Raw genomic sequence first — 22,816 nt, 5'->3', positions numbered from 1 at the left:
AAAAATACAACAGCAAAAAAAGAAAAACTTCCAAACCAACAGGGGGTCGCAAACCTTTACACCAAGCATCGAAGCGCAAAAAAAAAAAAAATAGTGCGTATTTCAAACATACACACGGCATGTTAAATGTAATTGAATTAGGCAACTTGGGGCATGTTCCCGGCGCCATACATTTAAGTCTTGGACCTTCGACGAGTTAACGGCTATTGGTTATAAAGATGTGCAGATGCGATACCGATAAAAAATCCTCATCAAGGCAAAGCACTTGGAAGTGCGCCGCGAGTAACACTATTTATGAACGCAAGCGTAGCTGAGTCTGAGCTCGTGTGACTCAATATGGCGGCGCCAGCGGGGTTGTCTCCACCCTGGACGGCGGCGCTGGGCTTGAGGCACCCTAGCAGAGGCATCTTTTAATAAAGCTACGGTTGCACCATATCACTGGGATGGGTCCACTTTACTCGGCAAGAGACCGACCGACAGAAAAGGACTTGAGAAAAATAATGCCTGCAAGAAAATAATGCAGGGAGCTACAGGAAGCTGGCACTCAGTGGTGGTGGATTATGGGCTATAGACCACACCAGAGAAATTTCTACGGTTCAGAGTTATGGGGAGCCCGTTCTGTGAATTATAAATGACCGCCAGACCCACCCCCCCCCCCTAAAAAAAAACAAAAAAAGAAACATAATAACCAATTTGTTTCGCATCTCCGAGGCCATTGATTGCACACATTATGCTGTGCCAAAAGGATGGCAGCTGCTGGAAGTCATGAAGTCATGGGGGAAGAAATTTTTTCTCATGTTGTTTTCTATAAGAATCCATAGAAAACTGTGTCTAATTCTTCATCTTCGCCTTCGTCGATGCACAGTGCGCTGCGCTGCCATCCGTCGTTTGGATAGTTCGGGCTCAAATAATACTAGAGAATGAAATCGAGCGAATTTCAAAATGAAATATCGTCCAGTTCAGTGTTTGGAGCGCTTTCGTCGGTAACTTTATTGTCATATGAGCGCCGTCTTTGTTTACAAACAGTCAGAACGTATTTTTGGCGGCCCCCGAAATGCTGGCTGTAACGGCTAGTAACGGCGCGTGCGCTGCGTGTGTGGCGATTGAGCAATGAGCGCCAGGGTCATCGACATGAGCCGCGTTCCGCCGCGGCTGGGCAGGCTGCTGTCGGCGTCAGTCATTCGTGGTCGCAGCAGACGCCGTATCTGCTGTGTGTGGTTACTGCTGCTGCGTCCTCTGTGGTGGTGCTACCACCGCGACTTCCCGATCAGCGATGAAGCTAACTGTGACGACGCTTTCGGGCGAGCTGTACATGTTAGACGTGGGTGCCGAGATGGAGTTGGAGGGGCTGAAGGCGCTCTGCGAGTTCGAGTCCGGCGTGCCCGCCAGGGAAATGGTGCTCATGCACGAAGGCCGACCGCTGCTGGACGAGAAGCGCTCGCTCACATCGCACTCCATCAAGGAGGGCGATGTGCTGCTCATTCAGCACCTGGTGCCCGCAACCAACGCGTCCACTAGCTCTGGTGAGGCGGCCCTTGGTCGCAAGCCGCGTTCTCTACGTTCGCGTCCTCTTTACAGGTGATGGACCGCCCCTGACGCTAGATTTCAGTCGTATCCCTGTCCCGGCGACGGCCGGCCAAAGTTCAGGTAGCAAGCCCTTTTTCTGGACATGGTTGCATGGCAGCATGACTGGGCCGTTCCCCACCACGCTTGCGTAATAACCCATCCGCGCCCGACTCGACACCTGACACACACGTTTTGTGCAAAACATTCTAACGAAGACCACAGTCGAGAAGTAACGCCGATGCACGAAACTGATCTGCATTACGTGTCATGGTCATATCTCATGTCGTACGTGTATAGTATCAGAGACAGTCTTGTGAAGCAGATACCCTGCGCCCGAATCGGAGTGGTGATTCGGTATCGAAGGCCTTGGTTGTCATTGGCTCTTGTTTGGCAGACTATCGGACCGCGTTCTGTTTTTAAGCACCTTGGTGTTATGCCCTCGGGAGCGATTCACGGTTACAAGTTCGGTTTGAGGAAAAAAAAAAACGCATTCTTGCTTGCGACTTGCTTGCTTTATCAATTCGCCCTCGTATCATGAAAGCGCAACGTATATCCAGCTACTCTATGGAGCGTTGCAGGAAGTAGTTGTGTAGCAGACAAAAGGAAGCACTGAAAAATAAGTGTGTTTGATTGCAAAACAGCTGTGTCACGGCTTGTCTTGGTTTATTGCCAAACAAGCATGACACAGCTGAAACAAGCAACACATTGAAGTAAAGAAAGGAAGCTGCGCCATGCTGAAGATTGTTTGTTTCATCTCTACAGCTGTTATATTCTTTCTACGCTTGTATACAGTGGCTAAGCTTTCTTTTACTGTTTATTCCAAATTGTGAATGAGTACGCAGTGAGGTGTCATGTTTATCATCATTGTGAAGTTCAACAGAATGATCATTAAGTGCTGAAAGCATAAAAACCTGAATGAGAGTATTGCTTAATGCATTTCGAAATGGTGGAAAGGCAAATTCTGTTTAGGGGCACTTGGCGTTTTCCATGGATTCTTAGAGAGCAAGCTGCTTTTATTCAATAGCTGCACGTGCTGCGAACGATCCAATTTATTTGGCCTTGCTTCCATCAGTACATTGAACAGTATTGAATTGACAAATCTATGGCAAATAAGATGCCCAATGACTAATAGTGCTGATGCTAACCTTGTCACACATTAGATAAAGACTGTTTTGATTTGAAGATAAGCACATAAGCTGGTTATTGCTGTCACTGGTCGCACATACTAGGGCAATGCAAAATTCCTGAGCCTAGCAGGTTTCAAAAGCGGGTTGTTGTTAGCCACAAAATTAGTTTGGCAAGTGCAGGTGACTAAGGTGAAGAAGAGACTGTAGGCAAATACTTGCTCAGGCTTCGCTTCAGGTACTTTTAAACAGTCATTGTGTTTATTTCTCAGGGAATGTGCTTTATAAATTATAAGTTTTATTAGTGGAAAAAAGTGTAGCTTAACATGATAAAATGCAGTGATGTTTTGCATGGCAGCGTTCACTTTGAAGCATGTTAGCAATATTGCTTCTTTGAAAAAGGTCTTGAATTTTCCATTTCTTAAGGGCCATTTGTAAAATAGTTAACAAATAACTAATCTCGGCAATTCATATCTACTCTATAAAGAGGAAAACTTTCCAGCTATTTCAACTTGACTCTGTATTTGCGCGTCACCTTTAAAAGTTCTTTGCGAATTAAGGAAGTGGAACACCCTTCTGCGAGATTGCCCATTGCTCATGATATGCATGGTTGATTGATTGGAGGTAAGATGTATAGCTGGTGTACCTCTGTTTTTACTAGCAACCACTTTCCTTTTTGACTTCTTTGGCAACCTGCTTGACTAAAACACTTTCTTGCATGCATCACAGCAGCTTTGGTGCTGCTGTTCATGATGTTATTTAAGCATTGTAACCCTCTAACCTCTGTGTAGTGAAATTGTTCTTGCTGAAAAGTGTTACTGAGCTCACTTTGACATGAAAACAATGTGTTGACTTCATGGTGACAGCTTTTATGGCTGTGTTATGGATGCAGCTGCTAATGTTCTGCAACTCATGGTTGTAGTGGTTGCTACATACGTAGTTATCATTCCTTGTGCTGTTCATTTTATGACACTTTTGTCTTCACGCTGCATAGGCACATTCTAGACAAGTTTCTCGACCTCCGTACAAGAGCAGTGTTCAGTTACCATGTAGTGGTGGCAATGTTTTCCGAAATAGCTGGAGTGTTTGCAAAATGTTTTAAATGACCACATTGAACGTAAGGGTTCACTTGTGGGGCAAAATATATGCTGGCAGCAGATTCTCTGGCAGGTAATGAAACTGACTGGCTAGAGATGGTTATAAATCTTGTCTGGCGTAGCTTTAGGAAAGCGGGAGGCTGAGAACTGTGTAAAAACACACAATGTAACTGCACAAATAATGCTTACGCTGAGATTTTTTTTTTTTTTGTAGTCTGTTCTGGTTGTGTATTATGTGCACGTATGGTGCTGGCCAAGGTGCACCCATAGTATCACCTGCAGAAACTGCTGTTTATTGTAACAATGGCTCCCCACTATGGATGGCACCAAGAGAAAGGCAGTAATGACAAAATTGAAACTGAGTGAAAAGTCTTAAAATATAACCAGTGAGTTTGCTTCACCCACCATGGTGGTGTTGCGCTGCTAAACCCGACGGTGCTGGATCAAATCCTCGCTCTGGCAGCTGCATTTCGATGGGAGCAAAATGCAAAAACACCCGCGTACTGTGCATTGGGTGCACAGTGAAGAACCCCAGCTGGTCAAAATTAATCTGGAGTTGCCCACTAAGGTGTGCCTCATATTCATATAGTGGTTTTGGTACATAAAACCCCAAGATTAATATTGTCAGCTTCTTTGTGGTGGTTGACCCCCTGTATTCAGAAATGAATCTTGAAGCCACTGCTTGACTTGGTCAAGTCTGGCTCAAGATAGTACCTGATCTCAACATGCCCAAGATGCTCATTGTGTTTCTTTGGGCATGTTCATGTGGAGCATTGGCTTGAGCCGGACTTGACTAAGTCAAGGCGTAGCTTCAAGTTAAGGTGCATTTATGAATACGGGGCTAAGTCGATTTGAATGCAATTCTCCTAGCACCTGTGGAGGTGCTTAGCATTCTTGCGGATTTTGTCACGAGCCCAAAACTATCTTAACCTAATGGCTACTGTTGATTGCACAAATGAATAAAAAGTCCGCAGCAGTTCATATAGTTACGTTACTTTTTTGTCCTGCGCCACTAACTAGCTCAGCATCGACCAGCTGCTATGGGCAAAGTACGGAAATTATAAATGAGTCAGTGACCTGGAGACCTCATGGCTTGCAGCTGTGGGGTGTTATTTCTGCCATGTCACTTGACAATAGGATGGCATACATGCACAGAGGCCATAAAGAAAAAAGTGAAGAAAGTGGCAGTCACGGCTGTGGTGGCCGCGTTATGATGTGATGGAATGCAATAATACTCAAGTACATACATTTAGGTGTACTGTAAGCAACCCGAAGTGGTTGAAGTCACTTTCAGACCCCCCCATTACGGCATCCTTTGTAATCCATTGTGCATTTTTGAAATATTAAACCAGACAATCGGCACCCACATGACGCTTGCCAGCGTACTACTGTGCTCTACAACTGCACAGCCATTGTGCTGGGCATAGCACGCTTTGACTGAGAAAACGAAAGCGTGCTGTGTGATTGTGAACAAATAAATGTATCGAATGCATCTCGCAGAGGAACTTGCGCTTCGTCAAGGCCTGTCGGTTGTGTTGAGTGAGAGAAATGTGGGAGTGAGATGCGAGTCACCAAAAATTAAAAACAAAAGATGCGCTTCAAGTTCTCGTCTTAGCTCTTTTGATCAAATGAGAGTAGTTAAGAGCATATTGATAATAATAATTAATTAACAATTAATAACATATTGATTGCATGTCAAGGAAACCGGACTCAACCGAGTAAAATCTCAAAACTTTGTTTTTTACGAAAATGTTCTAAACATGTGAGAATACCTTGAAGTTAGTGATGTCGCACCCACCAACTATTGCTAAAGTGAATTGGAAGTTTCGGCCTTTATTTTCTCTGCTGTTAAGAGATTTTACTGATAAATGAATGAAGATCGAGTGCTGAAAGAATACTTAACTTAAGATAATAAAGTAACTTAGTGTGTAAATCAACCCATCAATGAACTTTTATTTCTCGATGACAAGTGTGTGAGCATTGAAGTAAAAGCTGCAAAACTGCAGCCTGACAAGGCACTGGCCCATGAAGAGTTTGACTGCAAGTGAGCCGTTGAACATTTCTAAGTAACACATATGCAGGAAAAAGACATGTTAAGTAAATGTGTGCACTATAAAGAAGAAATTTAATTGAACTCTAAACATATTAAATTGACAACAAAACATTCTGATTACGCCATATGCCCTGCATTTTTCTTGTGAACTGCCGTGTGCATCAATGGCAGTTACTGCCACTGTTTTTGCCTAATGTTCTGGTGGAATGGCCGAGCACTGCCTCAGAAACTCTTTTCTTTCCGTATTTGAAAAATCGGCATAGTGAAGGTCTTGCGTGCTATTGGAAACATGGCAGGCATTAAACCACCCAAAAATGCAAATCCACACTTTCGAATTTAAAAAAGAAACAGTGCTAGTGCCAGAGATAATGACAGCATGAAGGCTTCTGGTGCACCTCTGGCAGCATGCAAAGGGCTTTGAACTGCCTGTCAAATATTTTTTTTAGGCGTACCAGCAAAATGCCCATCAAATAGCTAGAATTCATTGAAATTTCATATCTTCTGCACAATGCAGAAAGACTTTGGGAAAAGTGCTCTCTTCTGATTAAAAGTGTTGCTTTATGGAACAGTTTCGACATTGGACCAACGCATAAATATTAACGAGAAGCAAGCCGGCCACGCATAGCTATTCTGAAACCTCAACAGAATGAAAGCAGACTTGCGATGAGAGCTGCCGCTTCTTTTGGCACCGAAATACATTTATGTATTGGCCGTCAGTAACTGTGAGCGCATGACAGAGCAAATAAGTATCACAAAAATGTAGCCACAAGAGAAAAAGTACCTTCGACAGAAGGGTGTTCTTGCTATTCTTGTTTTTTCTTAGTTTGTCTTGGGAAATGAAACCGACATCCTGTTGCTGGAGGCTTGCAGGACCACAGTGCTCTGGTCCACCTGTCTTTTTATTCACTTGGCAGAGTGCGTGCAGACTAGGAACTGGCAGGCACAGCTGAGCAAGCTGGACGGTGGCTGCTTCCAAAGGAATTACCACAGCGACACAAAAATATGGCGAGAGGCAGTGGGACAAGTGTATACCGTAGCCTGCTTTTGGTTTTCTTGTGCAGTTTGGCTTACAGAAAATGCAGCCGGAGTGCTAAGAAAGGGCGTTCATGAAGTTTTTATTATCGGTGCCATAAATTTGGAAGTGTCTCACATGATAGTGAGCAAAATGAATGCACGTCTCTCCAGCTTTAGCTGAATATAAAAATTGTGCTCTCGATAGTACTGCGGAATACCGCTACAGCATGAAAACAAAAATGGCAGCGTCCATCGGGAAAGTTGTTGGAAGCACGAGCAGGGGATCTGCTTTCCGCATTTCAAATTCCGCTAAAACTTGAGAGGCATGCAGCCATTCTGGTGGCTGTCGTGTATGACTGTTCCAAATTTAGGATGCAGATATTGTGAACTTTATGAACATACCTAGTAGTTTTCGCCAGTGAAGGGGCTGCACTGATCTTGCGGAGTTGTCTGTTGCAAGCTGAGTGACCCCCCCCTCCCCCTCCCAACCAGAGACAGATATGAGCCTGGGCCCACGTGGGGCAGAGGAAGAGGAGCCGGCCTTCATCCGAGATATGATCCTCAAAAGCCCCGACCAGCTTGCCCTGCTGAAGCACAACAACCCACAGCTCGCTGATGCCCTGCTGTCGGGTGACCTTGGTGAGATTGAACTCTCTGCTTTGAGCCAGGCAGCGTGGTGTGGCTTCACTTGTTGATGATGAAAAATGGGAGCACACACTAGGACAGCACAGAGGGAACACAGGTGCCAACTTGCAGCTGAAGGTTAATTGTGCCGTACAAGTAAATTTTCCACACGTGAAATTTCGGGAAAATAACAGTGCAAACACTGGCTGTCTGATATCTTCTGTTATTTATGTCAAGTGCTTCAGTTATTTCTCACCTTGTGTGGTCATTGCAAATAATAATTACACAAATAAAAGAACATATTGGTCACCCATTGTTCACATACTAGATTTTCATTTCTATCAAGGCCGGTCGGGTGTTACAAAGAGGGTGGGCTTAAAAAATGGCAAAAATTTATACTACATGCGAGTTTACAAAGGTGGTTGGAAGCTCCTGTCTAAAACGTTAGTGGATCTGTGATGGAGATTACAGATCCACTAAAGTTTTCAAAAGAGTTATAGTAATGATGATTTGTTATCACTTCCAAATAACAAAACAAAATTTCTTGCACTCTATTTACAGTGGACCAGGCATCACTGATTGTCCCCGTCACTGGCCTCCTTATCTCTTTTAACAGCCCTGAGCATCTGATCTTTGGTGCCATCTAGGCATTCTAGATATACATTTCTTAAATGCCTTGCAGACCGTGGCAACCTCACGCAAATACTGAGTCGATACAAAGCTACTGCAGCTGTGTGCCATGTTGTGTGGATTGGGTTAAAAAAATTAATAATGCAATGATGATAGCTTGTTGCTAATGTAGTTTTGGTTTCATGCTCGAATCTAATGTGCATGTCATTTTTTTATGTGCATTTTCTCCAAAAAAATGTGTGTGAAAATTGCATAAACAAGCAACAGTCTGCTATTATTGCTCATTGAAGAATCGTATGGCCACAAAACCATAGTGAAAAGAATTGTTTCTTCGTTGGTTCCCTGTTGCCTCTGCAAGTGCACATGTGCTGTGCTGTCAGTTCAAGTTTCTTTGAGAATAAAGCTTCCACTTACATGAAAGTAAATACAGTTAAACCTGGATATAACGAAATTTACGAATTCCCGAAAAACTTCGTTATAAAGAGGATTTCGTTATATGCAGGTTCGGCACGAAAATTCGAAAAAGAAACGCTTACAGTATTTACTCGATTCTAACGCGCCCTCAATTGTAACGCGCACCCGTTTTCGTCGAAGCACTCATCCTTGGAATGTCACACCAGGTACCGGATGCGTGGACGCGTGTCGTTTCGCACAAGCGCGTGGCATCGGAAACGAAGAGTGAGCGTCATGATGGCGTCGTAGTGTCGTATAGTGTTACAGTAGAACCCCGCTGTTACGTCGTTTTCGGCCGATCCCAGCACAGCTCCCATAGAACCCAATGTATTGGTAACCCCGCTGTTGCGTCGCAACTGTGGGACCGTTCCCGCATCATACGTTGCGAACTGCCACCCCGCGCCGGCCCGAGCGGCCATTTTGACTTTTCATGTTGCTTGGCTTGGTGGCTTGACGATGGCATTGGCCGCCCAAAGTGCCGGGGGCGACAACTATGACCTATTTTCGGTTTCCGCCAGCAAAAGTATGGCGCTTGAGATCTGTATTTGCTATATAAAGATGGTGTCTGTGACGCGTTGTGGCCCTAAAATTGGTTTCGGCTCATAAATATTCCGTATAAAGTCCAAGGGCGATAACGCAGTCGCCGCGCTCCGTATGCTGCATGTGCGAGTGAAAAAGTGTGAGGGGAGCAGAATCTCGCGCACGCAAGAAAAGCAGGGAGGAAGCGCGCCTTCTTCCGTTGCGCTCGAGTCGCCGGCGAGGGAGCGAGGGGGGGGGATAGCGGAGCGGCGTTGTACTGTACTCTGGCTGGCATCAACTGCATACTGCGCGGCGGCGCGCGGTTGCGCGGGCCGTATCTTGAAAGCGATCTGCGTTGCGGCCGAGTCTAGCAGTGTAGGTGCGTCAGCGGCTCGTAGCTTTGTGCGTGCTGTGTGTTCTCGGCGCTCAGTTTGCGTTGAAGCGATAGACAACAGCACGAAGGTCACTTCGCTCGCTTTTCCCGCGGCGCTTGTCCGCGCTCATCGAGTGTGATGAGTCACAGCGTCCACCAGTGTGTCGGCAACATCAACTGGAAAAGGAGAGAGTGCCGACTTGGCGGGCTAGGCCAGCTGCAGCAAGCGGCAGGATCAGGTTTGAATGAAGGGAGAGGGAAAGGTCACGCCCGCGGCGGCAAGATCGCCGGGTCGAGGGATGCAGGCCTGCCTCGCACACGCTCGCACGCACACATGCGCTCGCTTCGCATTCTGTTGCGGCGGAGGTGTTTCCGGTTGCTGCTCACGCAAAAACGACAAAATTTGGGGCGAAATCTCTAGGTTGTCGGAGGGGAAAATTCTTTATATCGAGGGGGTCTCCCGCTGCCACTTCGTTACGTAGAGGTCTCAAATACATGTGCTTCTATGGAGTAATGGTGGGAAACTGTCTTAATCGGCAGCTTAAGACAGCGCGTCGAAACTCTGGAAAAGAAACCCTGCTGTGACAATGCACAAGTCAAAGAACTGGAATCATCCCTAAATAATCTCGAGATGCACAGCAGGAAGCATAATATTGAAGTGCATGGTGTTCCGAGGACTCCGAATGAAAACCTGCTCTTAAAACTAAATGGCATCGCAAAGACCGCTAATCTTCCTGAATTGAGTGTAAATGACGTCGACGCTGTTCACAGGCTCCCTGCTAAACCAGGGAAAGAGCCTGGCACCGTGGTTCGATTTGTGCGGCAATCGCAACGTGACGCATGGCTTGATGCTAGAAAGGTCCTAAAAAACGTGAAATCGACAGTGGCCATTGTTGAAAATATGACCAAACAACAGAGGGACCTCTTACGCAGCACGCGTACATGGGCGGCTGAAAACAACTATCGTTTCACCTGGCACTCGAATGGGAAAGTTCTAGTTCGGAAAGCAGAGGGTGCACGTGCTGTTGTAATCAGAAGTAAAGATGACCTATTGGAGCTAGCTGCTTGATAGGTCCCTGCCGCATCCATGGAGCTCCCGCTTAAAATGGTTTCTTTATTGCCCCACCTTATTGACCCGGCTGAGCTTCCATATCATGGTTATAGCGAGTTCAACAAGAGAATAAACTGCTTTCACTTGAACTTGTGATCTGGAAGGAACAAACATGACGACATAGAATATTTTTTCAGTGATATACGTTTCCCGTTTGATGTTCTTATGTTTACGGAAACGTGGTTTTGTAGTGATGCGGAAGCTTTTTATTTGCCAGCGTATAATTGTCACTGCCTAAACCGTGATAGTAGGCGAGGAGGTGGAGTGTGCATCTTAACGCTTAGGGAAATGAATTGTGAAATTCTTTCAGTGTTTACATGTGTTACGCCCGATTACGAAGTGATTACCCTAAAATGTGGTTCCTTTGTGTATTGCGTCTGCTACCGCCCACCGGGGCAAAACATATCCAATTTCTTATCCTTCTTGGATGCACTTTTGCAATTTGTTGATGACTACAAGTGTACAGTAATCATCGGAGGGGATTTGAACATTAATCTCTGTGCTGATAGTGCCATGAAACTTGACTTGGAATCATTATTAAACGTTCACTTATGTCACAATGTAATAACTGTACCTACACGTATTACTGAAAACACAGCCACAACATTAGATGTCTTCATAACCAATTATAACAGCTCTTACATTAAGGCAGGCGTTATTAATTATGTTATAAGTGATCACTTGCCTGTTTACATTTCACTGTCTCAAACTAACACTTTAAAAAAGCAGAAGCACTCTTACGTGTACCGTGAAATAAACCCTGTCACGCTGTTAAAATTCCGCGACTGCTTGTCTAATGTAGACTGGTACGATGTTTTAAAAGAAAACGACCCATATGCAGCCTATGAAAAGTTTTTACGAAAATTTATGCAAATTTATGATGAATGTTTCCCCTACAAAACATCTGGTAGGTCAAGAAAGTGTACGAAACCATGGATGAATTATGAACTGCTCAGCCAAATACGAAAACGTGAACAACTTTACAGATCGTTTGTTCAAGTAAGGTCTGCCGAAAGACTGAAAACATATAAAGCATTCAGAAACCGCGTCAACAAAAATATTCGCTTAGCCAAAAAGGAATATTACACCGATCTGTTCAGCTCTTCTCAAGGGAGTTCTGAACAGCTTTGGAAAAAATTAAGATCGGTAATTGGTCATGTTCCTGAACCGCTTACGAAACTAGTAAAGGACGGAATGGAGTTAAAGGATCGGAGCTTTCTAACGCATTTAATAACTTTTTTGCCTCTTTCACCCCTTTGTCCACAAATAATTATATCCCAACAATAAAATATCATAACGAGCACACCATTTTCCTAGATCCGGTGAGTGAAAGCGAGGTTGTTTAGTCTTTTATTAAGCTAAATAACAGCAAGTCCCTCAATCCATCAGGAATACAAATTACACCAATTAAATACGTTATTGATATCATAGCGAACTGTCTAGTTCATATTTTTAATATGTGCCTTACAACCGGAGTGTTCCCACGTAAGATGCAATGTGCGAAAGTTACTGTTGTATACAAGAAAGGTGACAGAAACGATTTTTCCAATTATCATCCTATTTCCATCCTGGCAATTTTCTCAAAAGGGTTAGAGAAAATAATACTTAAACGACTCGCATCCTTCGTTAACATTCTAAACCCAGTATAATATGGTTTCCAAAAAAATAAATTAACAGAACTAGCACTTCTTGCACAAAAAGACTACATACTTGAAAACTTCGAAAATCACAACCTAGTTCTAGGTGTGTTTTTAGACTTCACAAAGGCTTTTGATAGCCTTAGTCATCACATTCTTCTCCAGAAGCTTAATCACTATGGTATTAGGGGTAACGCACACTGCTTAATATCATCGTATCTACGACACCGCTCACAATATGTAGAAATTAACGGCATCTTCCTCAAGACAGATTAATTTAGGTGTACCTCAAGGCAGCATCCTGGGCCCATTTTTATCTCTTTTATACATCAATGACATCGTCAGCGTTGATGAGACGGTAAAGTACATTATCTACGCTGACGACACGAGCATTTTCTTCTCTGGTCGCTCCGCTGTTGATTTAGTAAATCACGCAAAGATGGCTCTTGAATCAATTCACGAATGGTCCCTACAAAACCACCTGGGTTTAAATGTTGCAAAAACGAAAGCTCTGATGTTTCATCCGCGTCATAAGGTGTGCCCCATGCATCCGCTATTTATTAATGGTATATCGCTTGAATACGTTGAGTCCTTCAAAACTCTAGGCGTCTTTTTTTCTGCCACCATGTCATGGGAAGCACACGTTGATTTCCTGGTTAAAAAAGTTGTTGCAGTTTCACCTGAAAGGCGAAGCATCAATTGCGATAGCAAATTTGTAGAGAGCTATACGGAGTAATGATAGTATTAGCTTTATCAGCTGTATAAACTTGGACATGCAGCAGCACCGGCAACACGCAGAACTGTTGTCGACGCCGTCGGCGTTTTGTCCGCGTTCGCTCAAAATGCGTGCGGCGTTGGTGACTGTTGCCGGAGCCTCTGATATAAATAGGCACTTGGTGCCGCAGCTAAACGTCGCCTCCCTTCCCTCCCCCTCCCCCACGGCCTCTCGCGCGTCGGAACTATTGGACTCCTGCAGCGAAATTGTTCACTGTTTCCGGTTAACACAAATCTACTTCTTTATAACGCGCTATTCTCTTCCACTCTGAACTATGGTGCTCTTGTATGGGGCACAACCACAAATGCTAATATTATGAAATTGTTTTTACTGCAAAAGCGAATTATTAGATTAACTTGTAAGGTGCTCTACTTGTCCCATACAGCTGAATTGTTTACGAAATTACGCATAGTAAGGGTTCCATCACTTTACGAATACAGGCTTTTCCGCCACTACAAATTATGCACAAGAAAACAGGACAACGCTTTGCAAAACATAGCCAATCAACGCAGTTGCATATAACACACGTAATCCGGAACAGTGGGAGGTAGCATGAAATCGTACTAACTATGGTAAACAGATGCTTCGATACCAGCTACCTTCATTGTTGAACCGGTTACAACAAAAAAATTATGTCGAAATAGCAAACATAACATAGCAAGAGCTTCGTGACTTGTTCTTGTAAATTTTCTGTAACATTATTTGATTTCATTCGACTGTGCATTTGCACCAATCCTTCCAATGTTCCCACATTTTCTCTATGTTGCCTTATTTAATAATTTATTTAATGTAGCTAAAACTGTTTACATCAGGTTCCTGTTATACTAATGTTTAACAATCTTCTACCAACATCTATAATTATTCCTGTGTATACATTGTTCATTTCCTCCGATCTTAATTCATTTTTAATATTTTTTTTGTCCTACGCACTGTCTGTTGCTATCATTCTAAGGGGGCTGTCACCCCGTCAAGCTACTTATTGCAGTAGCTTTTTCTGACTGCTCCTCTCTTTCTTGGAAAGACAAATAAAGTAAATCAATCAAATCAATCAATCAATAGAAAAACTTCGTTATATCCAGGAATTCATTATATGGAGGTTCGTTATAAGCAGGTTTAACTGTAGTGCAAACGACAAGGTACAGTGGAAGAAGACAAAATGAGCCCTGACTCGCATCTAAAGTTTATTTTGGTAGTACAGTGGTTAAATAACACAGGATATCACACATGCGTGATATCCGGTGCTCAGCTAACTATACTGTACGGAAACTTCACTTAGTTCAGTAGACCTGTCGCCCTGCTTTGCTTGCTTGCTTGGGATGAAGGCCTTGTGTGATGGGAGTCTGCTCTTCTCCTCAGTGTTGTTGTCTTGATGGCTTTCGTGCAGAGCTGTTCACGCGGGTGCTTCGGGAGCAGCAGAAAGAGAAGTCTGACAGGGACCGGCAGCGCATCCGCATGATGAACGCTGACCCCTTTGACCCCGAGACGCAACGACTCATTGCCGAAGAGATCAGGTGGGCACTGAACATCCTTCGTGACTTTATGTGGGCCATTTTATGTCCTAAAGGGGCACCAACACATATTTTTAATATGGTAAATATTATACCCCACGTAACAAGATGACGCTTAGTGAGTATCGAGGTTGGCAAACACTTATAAGGTGCATTGGTACAAGATGGACACCAGGTAAGAAAGGGAACAGATACGTGTACACTTACAACTGAGTTTATTGGAAAATGAGGGAATCTTATTATAGTATGTATTTATTTCTAGTACGACAAAGGTCCCTGAGGTGTTGTTTTGCTTGAGGGTGGCCTGTTTTCATACATTAGTTCTACAATGGTGCACTTGAAGAGGTCAGGGTTGACTGAAGCACAGCCTTGGTGGAAAGGTTATTCCAGTCCTTTGATGTCTGGATGAAGAACAAGGAAGCGTAGGAAACAGTATGGGCTTGAGATGGGTATACGGTCTTGTCGTGGCTGTTGCCCCTTGAGTGGCTATACAATTGGCTGGTACAATGCTATTTGTTGGAGGCAATATGTAGGGTTGGGTGAATATTCAATATTTTTTAATATTCAATTGAATGTTATGCTATTTTGTATTCTCTTTGAATCGAACTTCAGTACTCGGAATTTTAAAATTAGTCGGAGCAAATAAATATGAATTTCGAAACATGCAATCGACAGTTTTTATTTCGGTGAGCAAGTCGCATTGCTGTTGACACGGCTCATAACGAAGACAAGTCGAAAGCGAAGACACCACTGGGTCACCATGCCGCCGACCGATTTTTTAATTATGAAAGTTTTGGATTCCATACGCCATCTTGCTCAATTTTGCTGATGTCATTCGCGTGCACGGTATTGTAAAATCTGGGAAAAGGTGCCATTCAGGTTGTCCACCATACCCTCGTTTTCCTTGGCGATGCTGTTTCTCGCTGCCCTAACTGCAAACTTACCAACACCTGGTGAAGCAGCATTGATAAGGTCTAACAGCCAGTGCATTGTCGCCATGCCGAAAATTTGCCGAAATTGGTGCGAGAAGTTTGCCGCTTATTGAGTGGCTGAACGCTGATTACACCCGAGATTACGTGCATGGGATAGACTGAGGGCAGTAGAAGTGGCGTGTGGGTCCCCAAGCCACTACAGTTGTAAACTACAAAAATTATGGTGAGGCATTAGAAGAATGTAAAAGAAAAGCCTCGCCTCTGTACCAAGTTGTGAACGACAGTGAGCATAAAGTTTGTCTGTGCGCTTACTGGATGGAATGGGTCAAGCTCGCATGTAGGGAAGAAAGTACTGAGCCTAAACTAGCGCCGCCGCCCAGTTGGTTGCATGCGGCATCAGCGCTCTGTGGGACTGCGGCAACGCGCGACCCAAATTGAGCTGCTTGGTGACTGATTGCGAAATGACCCTCCGTGCACCACTGTTATGAAATTCAAGTAGTATAGGCCTCGTGTGCTGCTCTTTCGAATTGGACATGCAGCGCCCCTGCGGCAAGTGCCGGCAAAAAATCTGTATACCCCGCTCGCCGCCATTCAGAGGGGAAGTTGGCCACTAGTGACGCAAACCTGTGTGTGCAGTAAAAAAAAACAAAAAAACTTCTTTTTCCTGTTGTGTGTATAGATATCACAGTGGCTATAAGAACATTTCTTTGAAGCTGGCAAAGGTTGAATTGTACAGCTCAGACAACTTATAACGTAATCGCTTATAGTGCAGGACCTGATAGTAGCCGACGGATTTTTCGGACTCCAAAAATTCGGACTTGTTGGATATTCCGGACTTCACAGATGTACCGTCAGCATTCCCATAGAGCTAATGCATTTTCGCGACCGATTTTTCGGACGAATCTAGGTGCCAATGTTCGATTTTCCGGACTAAATCGCACGCTCCGAGCCCCGCTACCCGATCTTGGGGGCCGCCATGTTGGATTTTCCGCTGGCTTGGCCGGGCTTAGCTTCCAGTGCCCCCCCCCCCCCTTGTATAGCCTTTAAGATTGGTACACGCACGCTATCCTCCCGTCTCCGAGACCATGCCCACTCTTCCTTGGCCGACAAAATGTTCCAACATGGAGGAAGGAAACAAAACAGGAGAGGCCCTGACGTCACTTTTTTGAAGCCGGAAGTGCAGCCATGTTGGTGTGCCACCTCTGTTTGCGCCTCCAATCAGGGGTTCTGCAGCTCGCCGGAGCTGATGGGCGCGAACTTTGAACTTGCATTGTTACGAGCCGTCGGAAGTGTGTGCTGCTGACGCGCGTCAAAACAAAGCTTACAAAACTTCTGTAGCAGTTTTAGTGAAGCAGACGCGCTCCTGTGTTTTTCCGTGGCACGTTGAAGAAGACAACGAAGACCCGCGCCGTGATTGCTTGAGTGTATTTATTGCTGGCCGACACTCATACTCAAAGACCCAAAACACAACTTTCAAGCTTACACACCAAACCCCAAAGTCAGCTTTTCTCGCGAACAAAAGGTGCTGCGGGAAAGACACCGGCGGAAAAAAAGCAGCAGCGAAGCTTCAGGAGCGCGGTTGTCATGGCAACGTTGACATTTGGGGTACCCTTCCCAGTGTTCCTTTGCGAAAAACAGCACGTGACTTCCGCCACACCTTCTCCAATACGCTCGTGCTGGCCAGGGCCTCTCCTGGGGTTTCCTTCCTCCATGCGTTCCAAAAAGCGGCACTTGCTTTTTTTTTTCCGGTCAGCTCAGCACTATCGTCATTATCACTTAAGCGGAATCCGTTCTCTTTTTTTTTTTTTTTCCTTTTTTTTAATGTTTCGGTTGCGCCATAGGTTCTTTATTCTATGCCATACCGTTGGTTCTTTATTCTATGGCCATACCCTGTGTGCAGGTGAAAGCTTGCCTCGCGCACGCGAGAGAGGAAGGCGGCCGGAGGCGCGCGGACTTCGTTCGCGTGCAAGTGCTCGCGGGGCACGCGGGCACGGGGAGAAGGCGACGTAGTCGGTGGGAAGTTGCGTTCAGCTCCTGCGGCTGCTGCCGCGCAGGCACCGTATCTTGAAAGCGATCTGCGATGGATACAAAGGGCGTGCGCCGAGTGCCGGTAGCTTCGTACGCGCTGTTCTTTTCTTCTTTTTTTCGACGTTCGCGTTGAAGCGAGAGAATAGACAGCGCGGAGGTCATCGAGCGAGATGTGTTCATGTAACCTGTGCGCGCGTGACACCGTGCTTATTTAGTTAGTAAGCGCACATTTACAACTTTATACGGCCGCTAAAGCTAACATCCTTACTTCGTATTGCTGTCTATTAATTTGCTATCGCAATCGATGCTCCGCTTTTTGGGCGAAACTGCGACATTTTTCTTAAGCCGCTCTCAGCCTCATAATTTTTTTTGCTTGGTGGGAGGGAGGCGAGTTTTTCGGACTGTTTGGTTTTTCGGACTGCTCGATTTTTCGGACTATTTTTCAGTCCCCGCGAAGTCCGGAAAATCGGTCGGCTACTGTATAATGTGGTCTTTCCTGACTTTGCACATATGATCACCTCGGCGATCATATGTGCTCTGCCTTCTCGAGAGAGAGAAATTTACGCTTCTTTGTTGATGTAGCCATTTCGACCGGACACAGACCACAGAAAACAGCAGCGATTGTGGTGATCCCGTGCAGTCTTGTGCAGGTGTGTGATGATCACGCGTGGCTGTGGATTGCAGTGGCTTAAATCGGTACTTTGAATTTGATTTCATTCGCAAAAAGCTCGTTCCAACGGACATAGGATCGTCACAGCTTTGGAAGGGCCTTCTAATTTGGCTACTCGGCAGTTCCAATTTCAATTCAGTCACAGTTTCGTTCTCGAAAAGTTCATTCAAGCGGAAATACCGAATAAAACGCTTTCATTATGTAGGGACATTTTGTATCACTTTCTATGGGCAGCTTGCGGGGAATCGGAAAATCTTCGTTGTGGCGGAAATTTCGTTGTAGTGGCATTCGTTGTAGGGGGATTCGACTGTATAATGTAGTTGCTGGAAAATCCCGTAGGCAAGCAAGGCAGTGCGCTTCTTAATGAGGTGCGCCAGCCGAGGGGAGAGTGATGAGTGCGGTGGGGAGGAGGATGAGGGGACATGGAGCAAGCCAACTGACATGTAACGAAGTGGGAAAAGAGAGAAAAGAAAAATTATGCGGATCCCACACACTGTGGGAATCGACGTAAGTGAAGCTTTCTTTGCTGTTTCCTTTAATTGATGATAATTAGCAGTGATGTTGACGGCGAATGTTTAATTTCTTCACCGTTTTGTGCAATATCAGAATTGTGAGTTGACGGTGAATGTTAACTTGCGTGCACCACTGCTGTTTGTCTGTGAAGTACACCAAACGCACTGTGAAACGTGTTCGCTTGAGGCATTGTTGTGAGCCATTGCTCATAACCCCAGAGAAGGTTAACATTGTTGTTGCCTCGCACGGCAGATTGCATCGTGACAGAAGTGTGAAACTGTACTCACGATTGGGGGGGGGGCTGTACGTGCCAAAACCACAATCGGATTATGAGGCACGCCATAGTGGCAGACTACAGATTAATTTTGACCCCCTGTGGTTCTTTAATGCACACCTAAATATAAGTGCGCTAGCATTTTTGTATTTTGCCCCTGTTGAAATGTGGCTGCTTCAGTCGGGATCGAATCCACGATCTTGTGCAATGCCACAGCTGCAAAGCTACCGCAGTGGGCACAGAAGTGTTAATTTGATGCGGAACTGCTTCCTTAGTGTCGCTTGGACGCTAGGCTGCGCGTCCTGCGTCGATTGTCCGCTTGACAAATTTGTATGGTGTTTATTTTTGCGGTTACCGATTGAAATGCATGTGTACTATGGGGAGCGTTTTCTCTAGAGTTGGTTACGTTAACTCTGTTTGCTCTAGCCACCTGTTATCAGTGTGTGGTCTGCACCGAATGCATGTGCTTTTTGGCTCTTCAGATTGTGTGTGGAAAATAGTGCATTTACCCACGTAATGAATCCGGCGGGTACGATTGTATCGGACGCCGAATTGTTCCCTGTGTGTCCTACTTTTATTGCGATAGGAATCATATGGGCACTCCAGGTGCACTTTTGACGTCTGCCCCGATGACCGTGGCTCTATCTCCCGCGTTCGAGGGAGGAAAGCGGGAAGGAAATGCGCCGTATTTCATCGTGCGCATGGCGGCTGGTGGGAGGGGAGGGAGGCGGTGCAGCAACTGCATATTGCGCGGCTGCGCATGCCCTATTTTGAAAGCGATCTGCATCGGGGGCTGAGTCTAGGTACGACGGCGGCTTATACCTTTGTGCGTGCTCCGTTATCGCCGCTCACTTTGCGTTGAAATGATACACGGCACGAAGGTCGCTTCGCTCTCTGTTGCTACCGCGCTTCCTCACGTCAACGTTTCGACAGCGAGTGTGATTGGCTCATGTTTGCCTGTGTGCGCTGACACTATGCTGGTTAAATTACTTTGCAAGTTTATACAGTCGATAAAACTACTATCCTTACTTCGTATAACTGTCGATGCATTTGCTATTGCAATCGATGGTTCGCCTTTCGGGCGAAACTGACTTTTTCAGAGGTGGCCATGGAAAAAGAATCACTTAAATTTTTACCCCGCATAATAAGTGCACCCACCAACTTGGCGCATATTTTTATTTTTGCGAGTAAATACGGTACATTCACCGACTGATATTTTTGGGCACAAATGGAGTCGTGAAAATGTCTGCATTATCGGGCAGGCCAAAAAACAAGTTTCGACAGTAAAATCAATTTAATATCAAATGCATTGCGGTAAAAGCGGTTGAGGGCACGAGTGCATTTCGCATTTATCCGTGGCGATGCACTTCGTCGGAAAGTGCAAATATCATGACCTTGACTCCAAGACACAGTCAGTTTAAAGTGTTCTGAAAATTAATCAGTTCGGAACATTGTCCACACATGAGCTTTCACTGCTAATACCAGTATGCGCACATACTTTTGCTATACGGTGGTAGTCGCCTGCTGATCACCCGTAAACCCGCTTCACGTGCGCTACCGCCAGTGCAGCTTGTGTGAGTCATCTCAAGCTAGATATCTGTGTATTCGTCTACGGGCACAAACATATATCAAAGGCAAGCTTGCCGCGACGACATGCAGCCCGACACTCCCACCGGCTGGGCCTAACCAGCATTGTCTCGTCAGGAGTTCGGGGCCAAAATTGCTGTTTGGTGCAGAGTCATTGCAATGGATGATGACCAAGCTTTATTTACTAAGGTAGCTCATTGGCGGGTAGAGGGATATGGGGGTTCGGAAAAGAAGTGGGCGAGCCGGCGAGAGGTGCACCGCTCCACACCATGCGGAGGATGCCCGACTCCACCGCGAAGATATATAGCGTTTGCAGAACACTGCTGGCTTCCGTAAACGGAAGGATCCACTCTTCGTAGCTTTCCCCTTGGCCTCGGTGGTTCCGTCAGAGGACCTCAAACTTTGGGCAGTTCCACAACAGGTGTCGGACTGTTGTTGCAGCCGTCGTGTTGCACGGCAAAGTTCATGGCTAAGGCTTCGCGACTTCCTTCGCAGCGTGGCCACGGCGTGCGTCTTCATCCGAGACACGCTTTTCATTACTGCACGCACATCCTGATTGTTTTCTCTACTAAGCCGGCGCTCTTCATCCTTGACATCTTCCTCTGTGTTTGTGGCATTGCGCCAGCAGCCATTGCATCTAGTCAAAATGAAACTAGTGTTTGGCTATCGATGCAATCATGGACCGCGACCACACAATTCTGAAGGCACGCAGCCACCGCGTGCGCCGAGTCAAACCGAAACTACCGTTTGCCGCAACTGCTGCGGACGAAACCGCGGCTGCTGTCGGTGCGATCATGGACGGGCGACTACGCAGTTCTGAAGGTACGCGGCGGCCACGCGCACCGAGCCAAACCGAAACTACTGTTTGCCACAACCGCTGCAGTTTCGCCTGAAAAAGTCAGTTTTGCCTGGAAGGCGGAGCATCGATTGTAATAGCAATTTACCAGACAGGTATGCTAAGTAAGGATACAGCAGAACCTCGGTGATACGAATCTCTGTGGGGTCCCATGAAATATTCGTATCACCCAAAATTCGTATCATCAAAACATGCACAAAATCAAGAAAAAATGAATTTAGTTTTACCAGAAAAAATTCCTAATAGTGGAACCCCCGTTGAAACCTTCCTTGCTGCTGCATTTTCCTGGTTGCTACGTCGTATTTTCGCGGTCCCGACCTAAATACTACATTGACTTCCATGTAATTTGTAATAATCTGTAATTTTCCTTTATCTTACTATGTGTTTGAATGTGGCGGTCACGTAAATTTAGCGGTGCAGCCAGCTTGTTGCAACAAGCGACTGCCACGTTGCAACAAGTGGCCGGCACATTGCCGATACGGCGCGGCCGCCGCATCACATGGCCGTATCTTAAAAGCGATCTGCGACGTGCACGTAGTGCGAGCCCGCGCGCGCGTCATCTTCAAAATGATCTGGAATGTTGACCAAGTGCGCCTAGTGCACGATAGCTTAGTATGCGCTGTGCTTTCGACATTTAGTTTGCGTTGAAGCGAGAGACAAACGCTGCTGCCGCGCCTAGGCCCGTGACGTTATCGGCGGGCGAGCGTTGTTTATGGTTAGTCACGCTTCGCCAGTTGTGCTGCGCCAGCCGAGATGCCATCCGTCGGCTGCTATCTTCGGAGCATGCGCAGAACCATCCTCAAGCTGCGCGCCGCTTTGAACGGCTATTTGTGAATGTCAGCGAATCGGCGTGGGTGCATTTTTATTCGCGCGCAATGCATTGTGGTTTGACGGTGCCATCGCCTCCGATGCACAAATGGGTCAGGAGCCATTTCGGTGCTGGGCCCGTCGGGGCGCGTCGGAACTAGGAAGCCGCGGGTAATATTGGCTGCGCCGGTGCGCCCTCGTTTTCGCCAACGTGACGTAGCGTGCGCGCGTGCGTTAATTCGAACTATAAACGGCCCTTTACTCCAGCGTTGTCTTCGAGCGAGATGGGTTCGTGTTTACCTGTGCGTGCATGACACCGTAATTTAGTTAGTATGCCTATGCTTACAAGTTTATACGGCGGATAAAACTACTATCCTTACTTCATGCAGCTTTTCACTAACTTGCTCTCGCAATCGTTGCTTTGCCTTTCGGTCGAAACTGCATTGTTTTTTTCACGGTCCCTTGAAAAACGGAGTTCTACTATCCGTGTGTGTTTTCTTCTAGCCTAAATCGTCAGTGATCGCCTTCTGGAAGGCGTAAAAGTGCGTGCACGTGATCTCTTGAATGTTTTCGCACGCCGCTGAATGCCTCAGCATGTCGAGTGAAGGTGAATCTAAACACCCGTGTACTTAGATTTAGGTGCACGTTAAAGAACCCCAGGTGGT

General features: G+C 45.8%; 1 protein-coding gene across 1 annotated transcript in view; it reads left to right on the top strand.

Moving 5' to 3' along the window:
* The first annotated feature begins 1,120 nt into the window (after positions 1–1,120).
* Positions 1,121–22,816, top strand: part of LOC119458996 (protein DDI1 homolog 2-like) — a 44,399-nt gene continuing 22,703 nt past the window's right edge. The window contains 4 exon segments of the mRNA XM_037720846.2: positions 1,121–1,523; positions 1,579–1,647; positions 7,347–7,493; positions 14,361–14,487. Coding sequence (XP_037576774.2) covers positions 1,274–1,523; positions 1,579–1,647; positions 7,347–7,493; positions 14,361–14,487 — 593 coding nt within the window. The 5' untranslated portion in view covers positions 1,121–1,273.

The sequence above is a fragment of the Dermacentor silvarum genome, chromosome 7 (assembly GCF_013339745.2).
Source record: "Dermacentor silvarum isolate Dsil-2018 chromosome 7, BIME_Dsil_1.4, whole genome shotgun sequence".
Lineage (NCBI taxonomy): Eukaryota > Metazoa > Arthropoda > Arachnida > Ixodida > Ixodidae > Dermacentor > Dermacentor silvarum.
The sequence above is the reverse complement of the archived record's forward strand: the minus strand, read 5'-3'. Positions and strand labels throughout refer to the sequence as shown.